This window comes from Gossypium raimondii, chromosome 9, assembly GCF_025698545.1.
Source record: "Gossypium raimondii isolate GPD5lz chromosome 9, ASM2569854v1, whole genome shotgun sequence".
In the NCBI taxonomy this organism is placed as follows: Eukaryota; Viridiplantae; Streptophyta; class Magnoliopsida; order Malvales; family Malvaceae; genus Gossypium; species Gossypium raimondii.
The window spans coordinates 608,858-620,878 of NC_068573.1; the positions used below are offsets into that span (position 1 = coordinate 608,858).

Genomic DNA, 12,021 nt, shown 5'->3' on the forward strand with positions numbered 1-12,021 from the left:
CCATTAATGTTTTTATAATCACATAATTTACCAAAAATAAAAGAAGGGAAATAGAAAGCTTACACTCGGAACATAGGATAGGGGTTTAGGCTATTCCTAAGCTCCCAATTAACACTATGGATCGTGCCTACTAGCAGCAGTTCTAAACATTCACCGATTACACTTTCGTTGAAAAGTCGAAAGCTTAAACAAGCATTTCCTTGCCTTTCACCTTTCTCAAAGAAGGTTCCAATGGTTCCAACACTTTACACATAATAATCACACAATACACACAATCAGTATTCAGCCAAAGACTTATTTTATGGTTACTTTTTGAAAATTCATTAAAACTCAAGAAATCTTTAACGAAACTTCAAAACAAGTTTAGAAACCTCTTAATCATGTCAAAACTAATTGAAAAGTACTTTAAAACCACGTTTTTACTCAAAATCCTGAAATCCACCATTAACGAGCCAATTTTCGGCTTTTATTCAAAACATGCAATTTAATGGCTAAAAACTTAGTTTTAAAGACTAAATAACATTTAAAACTATTTAGGAGTTGAATTGTTACCTCAGACGAAAAAAACTAAGCGTTTGATCGAAAACCCGAAAAACTCACAAGCTTGACAATGGAGAAATCAATTGTGATTTTGGGTGGTTTTCTTGGTACTTAATGGAGGTTAAGGCTTGAATGCTGATGGAAATCAAGATATTATGTTTAGAAATCAAAAATCGATTGGGAGAGCAAGAGGAAACAAGGGACAACTAAAGCATAAAGATGGAGAAGACTAACGTGAAAATAGAGCTATAAATTGGGGTTTTTAGGTTTGATTTTAAAATGTGGTCTACTTGCCTCTTAAAAACTCTAAGTTTTGAGTCTTTTACAAATCAGTCCTATTTTCAAAATTAAAGGTATTTAAAACTCATTTTCAGAAATTGATTTAATTTTCTAAAAACATAGTCAAAAACATTATCGATAAACCCTGTCGCAAAATTCTAAACACTCTAAGGCCAAAATCCCTAAAATACCCCTAAAACTCCTAGACTCTATTTTAGGGTGTTACATGTGCTCTTTTAAAAGGAGAAAACATTCAATTTGCTTAAATTCAATAAGGATTTGCTAAATTAAGATCCAATACCTTTTAATAAGATCAAAATGAGTTATAAATCACTTTAAAACCAAAGTTTAGCCAAGAAATACGAGATCCATCATTTTCAAGCCTAAAATCAATACATTTTACCAAAATATAATTTTTCCCAACTCTATTTTTTTCCTAAACCTTAATTAAGTTTCTAAACATCTTATTTAACCTATTATTACAAATATAAACCTTTAATTTTCTAATTTCACGAATTTAAAATTTCGGAAAAGTAAGCTTGTATGAACACATGAAATGGGGAACTCGAAATTCATTAAAATTGGATATCAATCTATAAAATTAAGTTCAAATACCTTCCATTTAGTTAAAAATAGATTAGAAATCAATCAAAAATGGTAGGTTTACTCATTATTCAGATTTCACCATTGTTGAACCAAAATTTGATTAAAAAGCTTTCAACACACTCGATTAAATTTTGAATTAGAAAAGCAACAACCTTTATCTAATCTTAATAGGTCAACACAATACCTCAATTTGAAGAAAAAAAGTTGTGGAGCTAATTCAAAGTTGAATGTGAGAAGAAGAAGAAGAACGAATTTGATGAGGATTTAATGATTTTTCTTTAAAATTAGAAGGTGTTGAGATGTTTGGGTAGCTCGAAAATCACTAAGAATAAGTTAATTTTGAGAGAAAATAACATATTTGAACTTGGGGAAATTTTTGAATGTGAAGCTAAATGGGAGGGACATCGAGTTCTTAAAGAAGAAAGGAAGATGAACTTTTTTTAAAAAAAATTAAGGGAAAATTGCCTTTTAAAGACTCTGTTTCCCCCCATTTTTTTTCAAATCGATCCTTACAGCATGTTTGGTTGGGTGTATTGGCTGCCAATACACCCACAATACACCCCTAATTGGTGGGCCCCACCTAATCCCTCTTTATTCTATCGTTTGGTTCAATGTATTGCTAATACACGTGTAATACATTACTTTCCTAATCGGTGAAAACCACCGATTTCTAATCCCTCTCTTTTGCCCAGATTAGCTGTCGCTTCAGTTTACCCTCCCTCTTTTACCCTCCCCATTCACGCTTCTGTTTTACCCAAAATCCACCGTCTTCTATTTTTTCTTCTAGCTTTCTTCTCCACTCTCCTCGCTGTCTTCTCCTTCTCTTTTTTACCTCTCTTTGGCGTCACAACTTTGTATTGTAAACCCTTTGCCAACGCCGTCGTAGTACTCCCTGAACCGATGGCGGACCAATCTCCTGCGGATCAGACCCCACCGTCTTCCGGCATGCAGTCTCTCCCCGTCGAATCTCAACCTCCCTCCTCCTCTTCAACTCCACAGTGAGTCATTTTTGTTGTAATTTTTTGTTTTGCTATTTTGTTTATAGATGGAAATTGAGTAAATATATTTATATATTTTGAAATCATTGTTTCAGGATGAGTTTAGAAGAAAAGTTCAAGATTATAAGAAGTGTAGAGGAAGAATGTATTCAAGAGGATGAACTGCTAAATCTTCTAAATCATAAACCTGAACCCATTTGCTATGATGGCTTGAGCCTTCGGCGTAATGCACATTGCTCGGTATTCTACTTTTCTTTTTCTTTTTTCTTTTTAGAATCTTTAAGTTTTTTCCTCAAAATTTTATAGTCCTCTTATATTGATTTCTCTGTAGATGTAGGGATTGAATCTCGTAATTGAATCAACTCTTTGATGGATTTGATTTATCTGAAAAAGCTAATTATGGGTTTGTTTATTTATTCCTAACACATTATAATGATTGAAATTTGACAATTTAACTTTTTTCGATTATTTGACTTCAAAGTTTTAGCTTCTTCGTAGTTATTTTATTGATTTTATTGTTTTTTAAACAATTGTTATATACATATTTCCTTTCAATAAATTTATGCTATTTGTCGCATTTGTTTTCAGATCTAAGTTCTAGCATACTTCTTTCATTCACTTTGTTTATTCATATACTGTGGCTCTACATTTAGATTTATTGTGTTTCTTTTTAAATGTTGAATTCTTGTGGTCTTGAGATGAAATTAACTCTGGGCATTAGAGTATTGGCCACTTGTGATGGATATAGCTCATGAAACAAGTGCTTGAGGATAATGAGGTGTGGGGCTAATAAGATCTTTTGATTTGTTTTATTAATATTTTGTAGTAATTCTTTTGTTGACTCTGAATACAAAATGTGTTTTTCTAGGTGTTGTCAAATTATGGGCCGTAGTGAGCAAGATGAATTGTCAGCTGCCCAAATTCTTTACCCATGCATGCAGTGTCTTGACATATTTTTCCTTAAGGTGCTTCGCTCTGGATTTTATCCTTTCTCGATTCCAAGGCTTTTAGAGAACTTTAGGTAGATTTATAAGTAAATCTCAATAAAAGTGCGAGTCTCACTCTGTTTCAAGTTACTTCTACGAATTACTCAATTTGTTAACCATATAAATGCTTATTAGGTGTATTTTCTAAGTGATATCCATTGTTTCATTTTCTTTTTCTAATTGAGAATTTTCATTATGACATTAAGAGGAAAAACAAAAAAATTATTTTGTCTCATCGTATTGTCCTACTTCAATATCTATTTTGGTTCTTGAGATCAATTGAATGTGGGGAAAAACTTTACAAATTTAAGACCTTACCAAGACCAATTATTTTGAGATGCTTGAAGAGTTGGACATAAGTGACAACCAGATTAGAGTTTTACCCGAGTCTTTCAGATTATTATCGAAATTGAGAGTTTTCCGAGCTGATGAGACTCCCTTGGAAGTTCCACCAAGAGAAGTAATCAAATTGGGTGCTCAGGTAATGCTAATCTGGCTACAAATTTAACTTGCTAGGACCTTTCCTGTTTGATTTCTTATGAGTTACTAACTCATTCAAGTTCTTTCTACATTAGGCTGTTGTTGAGTTCATGGTTGATCTCATTGCCAATAGGGATACCAAGGCAGCACCACCAAAGAAGGAGAAAGATTTTTGGTTCAGGATTTGTTCGATTTGTTGGCCGTTCTGGACCGCAAATACAGACGACAACATGTAACCAATGAATTACACTAATCTCAATAGGCTGGTCTCTTAGGTACAATAAATGATGGCTTTAATTTGATTCTTTGCATTGTATGTGTATACTTATGATGTTTGGATCCTTTACAGGTTATTTCTTCCTTGACTGCATCTTTGAGATTTGATGGTTCTTTGAATGTGGATGTGAATGAGTTTCAGACCAATTTAGTCCCATACCCTAGAATCCATTTCATGTTGTCTTCATATGCACCAGTGATTTCAGCGGAAAAGGCTTACCATGAGCAACTATCGAGCGAAATCACAAGCAGTGCATTTGAACCAGCGTCAATGATGGCCAAATGTGATCCACGCCATGGGAAATACATGGATTGTTGCTTGATGTACAGAGGAGATGTGGTGCGTAAAGATGTGAATGCTGCAGTGGCAACAATCAAGACCAAAAGGACCATCCAGTTTGTTGATTGGTGTCCCACAGGTTCAAGTGTGGCATCAACTACCACCTCCAACTGTGGTACCGGTGGGGATTTGGCCAAGGTTCAAAGGGCGCTTGCATGATTTCAAATTCTACTAGTGTTTGTGAAGTGTTCTCAAGGATTGATCATAAGTTTGATCGATGTATGCAAAGCGTGCATTTGTGCATTGGTATGTCGGTGAGGGTATGGAGGAAGGTGAGTTTTCAAGCTAGAGAAGACTTGGTGCTCTTGAGAAAGATTATGAAGAAGTGGGCTTGGAATCGGTGAAGGAGATGAAGATGAAGGGATGAGTACTAGGCTAGAATATAGAGTAAAATCGCCAATGGACTTATTGGTCACTAATAAAAATGGGTTATTTTGTTTGTCTTCTATTGTATCAAACTTCAAAACATGTTTTAAAGGATCTTTGCTTAATTTCATATGCTCTAACTTGCGTAATTTCATATGCTTCAAAAAGTATGCGTGCTTCAAAATGGGTTCTTTTGTTTGTATTCTCTATTGTAGTATCAAACTTCAAAACATGTTTTAATGGATCTTTGCTTAATTGTTTTATTAAATTATATAAGAATATTAATTATTAATAATTTTATTAAATTATATATTTTAATTATAATATATTTAATAATAATTATGTTAAATTATATTTTATAGTATCATATATTATGATTTGAGTAAATTCATATAAGAATATTTATTATTAAGAATTTTATTAAATTATATATTTTAATTATAATATATTTAATAATAATTATGTTAAATTATCTTTTATAGTATCATATATTATGATTTGAGTAAATTCATATAAGAATATTAATTATTAAGAATTTTTTAAATTATATATTTTAATTATAATATATTTAATAATAATTATGTTTAAATATGATTAAATTATTTATTATTGATATTAATAATCTTATTAAAATTTAAATAACAATAACAATAATCATTTACCCAAACAAATTTATGCTAAGGGTATTCTAGTCATTTTAATTTTTTCCATTATGCTATTACACCTCTATTCTATTCAACCAAACACAAGATTACTATTACGCCTCTATTCCATTACATTCAACCAAACAATTGATTTGCTATTACGCCTCTATTCCATTACGCCTTTATTCCATTACGGCTCTATTCCAATACAGCGAACCAAACGAGCTGTTAGTTTAATTAAAACACATTTTTCTCAATTATTTTCAAACCCGATTTTATTTTTAAAAGTCATTTTAAGTTTGGACCACCTAATCCTAATTTTCACCACCTAATTTTAGACCCAATAATCATTTTAATATTTTATTATTACCATTATTATTTAATTAATTATTTTATCCTATTTTAATTTCTATGATATTAAACTCAATTTTCTTTTAAGCTCACAAACTAATACTCAATTCTACTAACCCAGTTTTTGGGATGTGACAACCAGTACTAACATGACTTTTTAGAATTAACCTTAAACTTTAATACTAATTTCACTCTAGAACTAATTCAACTCCCTATTTTTCATTTTATCCCAAAATTTTGAATTTGGTGCAATTTAGTCCCTATAGCACAAAATCATCAATTTACTTCACAATTTAGTCCTTTTTCAACTCTAAACTTAAAATCTATCAAACTAATCCCTAGAACTTCAACTATTCATCCATGGAAACTTTCTCAATCTTTAACAGTACCAAAAATATGACATGGGTCTGCTAGCCCAAGCTTATGGGATTTCAAAAATATAAAAATTACAATAAAATAACTAAATTTAACTAACCAAATTGAAGCTTGACAAATTGAAGTCCTAGCCGTGAGTTATTCTTCTTCCCCCATTAATATTTTGGCCAAATGAAAGAAAGATGGAAAATGCCTTTGGTTTTCCACTAACGTTAAGTTTTATAATATTTTATTACATTTTCATTTTATAATTTTAATTACTTATATTTTATAATATAAGAACATACATATTAATATTCTATAATCAGTCACCATGTTCATTTTAAGAGTATACTTTCTTTATAAGTCCCTTAATAAAATTCCAATTAATGATTTCTTAAAATCTACACCTTTGACACTTTTATGATTTAGTCCTGTACGCTAATTAATCCCTAATTCAAAAAAAGTACCCAAATGAGATTCAATTTGCTTTTAATATAACTCTATAAGTATTTAATAAAAATATTTACGAGTTTCGTTTACAAGAATGGGGTTCCCAAACCACACTTTTTGACACCACTGACTATCGGGTCGTTACATTAAGTTAACGAAAGGAAAATAAATTATAGTTAGTATTGGTACATCTTGAGTAATTATTAAATTGAAAAGAAATCCAACTAAATCTAAAATAAAATGAAATTATGAAATGTGCGTCAAGAGGTTCCAAAAAATAAGTTTTAAAGTTTCGATACATGAAGGCTTTGAAGCTAAAAATCTATAGTAATCCAGTACAAAACACAAGGTACATATACAATTGTTCTTAAAATTATATATTGCCTAGAAAATACTTAGGAAAAAGAAGTTAGGGATCTTTAAAAAATATTTTATTAGTAAAAGACTTTAGAAAGGTATATAAATGTGATAAGCAATCCTAGTAATGTTAGAAAATTGACCAAGGCTTAGAGCTTGAAATTGAAATTTTTAATCTGGCATTCCTTATACGTATATGTTAAAGGGTTGGGTAAGGGAAGTAACACTTTCTTTGCTTAAAAGAAGATTTCTTAAAGAACAAAACATGGATGAAGTAAGTTTTTTCTAGCATGGAATAAACACCTTTTTAGACAATAATGGACTTATGGGTTTTGTGAGCTATGTTGGACCCGATGTCGCATACATTGTAATTGAATTCTATGCTAGTCTACCGATGATTATTGATAACTATCAAAGTCCTCTCTTTCATAATGCTTTCATCGAGGACACAAGTATGAATTCAGCCCTAAACAATTTAGAAAGGTCATGAGTTTCTATACTGTCAATATATTTGAGCTTGATGAAACCTTGGACAGTATTCCTCTTCCATCACTAACAACATCCACCTTACATGGTCAGTGGAGGGTTTTATTCATGCCTCATCTCTTAGCACCATTTATGTTTCCATGTTTGCTATAGCAATAAGGAAGTCAATCCTAAACAACCAAAGGAATGTGGTTAGTAAAGGAGTAGTAGTTATTGTTGAAAAATATAGACATCACATATATAATAAGGGTAATTACATGTTATTATTTACTACCATGATAGGTTAGCCCAAATTAAAAGTGATTTAATTTGGTTAAGGTTTATTGGGCTTTAATTATTAAATAAAGTATGGGTCAAATATGTGTAGATACTCTAGTAACTAATTTATAATTAATGATAGGATGATTAGGAATTAAGGCTAATGTGACAAAGTTATATATATTAGGGTTGTGGTCCCCAAATTACAAACAAGGTAACATTTCTAATATCTCATCTTTGGAAAAGAGATAGCCACCTTTTCAAGATTTCTTGTGTGCTAATTTGAAAGATCAAATCCCCAAGATCCAAAAAATTTCTAGGAACCCATGGATTCAGGTACGCTTTCGCATCTACTTTTGTTATCATTTTGTTCTTGATGATTTGACATGATAGATCATGATTTATGGTTCATTAAGTTTTATATCATATCTTGATTTACAATTCTAACAGTTATGACTAGGAAGGTAGTAAAGATGTTTGAATTTAACCTTGGGTAGTTTATTTTATAAGAAATTACCAATCACATAGAAAAGGTACATATCATACATCTATTGCTCTTTCCCTCTGTGATGTTTTCAAGTCCATCTAAAGCAAAATACAAGGTTGTTTCGAGCCACTAAACATCTTAAGAGAAAAGTTTCTAAGTTAAAGTTCTCTCAAAAATTGCTCAAGGTAAAGTATGCATCAATGGCCTATGCCGATCCATATAAAGAAGAAGAAGAAGTTAAACCTAATATTAGAGCTACGCCAACTACCCCAATGGTGACCTCTAAAGCAAGTCCTTTCAGCAACCTAGTTGGTTTTCATCAAAGAATGCTCTATCACCTCAATTCGTCTATTGACTCGCACTACCCAATCATCTCCAAACCTTGAGATGAAATCTAGGTATTTCAGCAAAATCGAGATATAGCAATTACTCTTCGCAATGATTTAATGGGTCAATATAGACAGTTATGTTTGGCATATTTTTTATCAAAACGGGAGAGTAGAGAGGAGAAGTAGGATAAGCAATGCGATGATGATGGTTTCTGATCTATTGATTTTATAGTACAGATGGAAGATAATATTTTGTTTTTTAATTCTTTTTTTTGTTTGTTTTTGAAAGTTTTGAACTTGTTAAACTTTATGAAATTTATTGGTGAAAGGTGATTGATATTATTTTGGCGTAAGAACCCTTATCATTTGGGTTTTGTAAATATGAGATGTTTTATCCAATTTGTAAAGTTAGTTTTACCTACTGAGGAAAGAGATTCTGAAAAAATTCTAGGAACTTATTAATTAGGACGAGATTGATATAATGTTATTGTGAGTTTTATTTTACAGATTTTATTAATTGGTCAGTTAGTCAAAGTACAAGTGGCTTGTACTGAAAGTTAGTGGTTTTGGAAAATAAGGTATCTGTACCTCATTTTCATAAATCGAGATAGTAAATGTTTTTATTAAATATTTACAGAGCTTTTATATTGGTAAATTAAAATTTGGTCCAGAAATTTTATTGTTTGGATAGTTAATTAAGGAAAAAGACTAAATCGTAAAAATTACAAAAGCTAATAGTATTTATTTATATTAAAGTGATTTATTAATGAATGTGTAAGGATTAATGGAACAATTTAACTCTCCTATAATTAGTGGATGGTAAAGGCTAGTTAATTAATGAAATTGTATTAATTTAGTAAATAAATAAAAATTAAACATAAAAAAAAAGAAAAAATAGCCATCATCTTCCTCAGTTCATCATTTTGACCAAAAAACACCATTGTTAAGCAAGAAATAACCAATCAAGCTTTGGTTCCTTGCATGTAAATCCTAGTCCATATTTCGTAATTGTTATGTTTTGAATATCGTTGCAACTAGGTCCAACTAACCCGTATCTCTGTTTTTAAATTGCTATGGATTTTTAAAGTGGTCATTGATGTTAATTGAAGTTTTTGAATGTTTATGGTAGATTTTGAAGCTTAGAAATGAAATAGGACTAATTTGTTATGTAAATTTTGTTAGTTTTGTACATTGAAATATAAATGAATTAATTTATGGAAGTGCTTTCATTGCCTAGTATAATCATAGGTAAAAGTAAGTTGAAAATAATTGGTGGAATCAAATTGTTGTGAAATGTTGATTCTTGTAATAAAGGACTAAACTGTATAGTGTGGAAAATAGTGTATTTGATACAAGTATGGAATTGACCTTGTATTGGATTAAAAAATGTTATGTCATGAGATGACTTGTTTAATTGAGTTATGAATTTCGGTTGTTGGGATATAATTGAAAATTTTATGGAAAATTCATTACTTAGTGAATGTACAAGTAATGCTTCAGTTTACTCGATGAGGCATTGGGTGCCAATTAAATCAACGAACGTTGGGTGCAATTGGATTACTTCGATTTGTCTGATAAGGAAATGGGTGTTAGACTTATCGATGAGTGTCAGGAGTAAATTCTTCACTTCGAAAGACTAGTACAGAATTGGGGTATGGTATGTTGTTACGGTGTAAATAATACATTTGGTATAATGTTATGTTTTAATAAAACCTTGAAAGTTCTCTTAAAATCTTCTCATATTGATATTTTTTATAGTGATGTCTTTGTATGGATTACTCAATGTTCAATTGTTTTCATGCACAGGTTAGATTAAGTACGTGATCTTGTACATCGACTTCAGCATCCAATGAAGATCCCAGACTCAATAATGTTAGTGAAATTTTGTTTAGCTTAATGGCATGTAACTAGGAAAGTCTTATGATTATATAATGCTATAATTGTGGATAATGTTTATTTTTGGTATTTTGGTATAATATATGTGAATTGGAATGTATAATAGATGATGTTTTTGACAAATGAATAAGGTATGCATGCTTATTGCTTAAACATTAGTTAAGTGATGTGTTATATAAATAGGTGCAAATAGATATGGTGATGAAAAATTTAGAATAAAGCTTTGTGTTAGTTTGATGTGAATGGTATGCCATGTTAAGCTTTATGGTAGGTTGACATGAATTGGTAATTATGTTTTGGTCATCTTGGAGAATAGTTCTTGGTAGTACATTAGTGTAACACCCCTAACCCATATCCGTCACTGGATTAGAGTTACAAGGCATTACCGGACATAGCACAGATCAGAACAGACATTTACTACATTTCTTGTTTCGTAATTCAATCACATCAATACACATGCATTTTAAATTTAATATTATCAATATCACACAACTTATAAATCAATATACATTCAAAAAAATTTATTATACATATAGTTCACTTAACCAAATAAAACTCAATCATGCTTACTACTTAAGGTATATAAACAAGTCATGCTTTAAAATTTTAAACATATCAATATTAATAATTTAATCACTTATTCGACCCAACTAATTTACATCGATTATAATACATCTATTATAAAATCTCAATAACCGAACCTTATGACCAAAGTTCATGGCTTTCGGACTTCTAATTAATCATCAAACCTATTTTATTTCACATATACCGTATACATATATCCATCTATTTATAAACGTCTGTTTCATTAGTTAATTATCAAACATAACAATCTATGTACTTTTGCAAATTCACTCATTAAGTCAAAACAAAACGTATCATTTATCCTATTTAAAAACCATGTATGAAACATTAGCAAACATTACAAATAATCGAATAGTATCTTGTTCCTTACCAATTCATATGCATTTTTCAATAATAAAATTTATCATATCATAAATAGGTAAATAATATTACACCCAACTCACATGCTTATCAAAATGAACCATTTACTAAGGCCGAATTTGCTACCACATATTTAACACATTTTGAAATCAATCATTCAACATTTAAATATCGAACCACAATTAAACATATCATAGGTATATGTATTTGTTTTACCCTTCACTAGCCGAATATAACTACACATCATTTACCACTTTCAAGCCTATCCATAAATCAAATTATACATTATAAATGAATCCATAATAAACCACAACAGAATCATATTCATTACATATCTTCTTGCCGAAACACATCACACTTATATGACATGCATAATACTTAATTCATATATTAAAATTATACATATCATTTCTCATTTACCAATCTCAAATTCATACATTCATTTATAACATAAAACACACTTCTAAAACAGCCTAAATCATGACCAAATTACACATATTTTTCCATATCTTATAACTGAACTTAACTATCATTTCATTTATAATTACTTAGCATTTTACCCATTTACTCAATCCACATATCAAAACCTT

General features: G+C 30.4%; 1 protein-coding gene across 1 annotated transcript; it reads left to right on the top strand.

Moving 5' to 3' along the window:
• Nucleotides 1–4,241: 4,241 nt before the first annotated feature.
• LOC105798025 (uncharacterized) lies at nt 4,242–8,647 on the top strand. Its single transcript, XM_012627898.2, is given in 5 exon segments — nt 4,242–4,653; nt 4,656–4,718; nt 4,721–4,842; nt 4,845–4,916; nt 8,447–8,647. Coding segments are annotated over 5 exon segments (771 nt in total). The 5' UTR covers nt 4,242–4,340.
• Nucleotides 8,648–12,021: the final 3,374 nt, after the last annotated feature.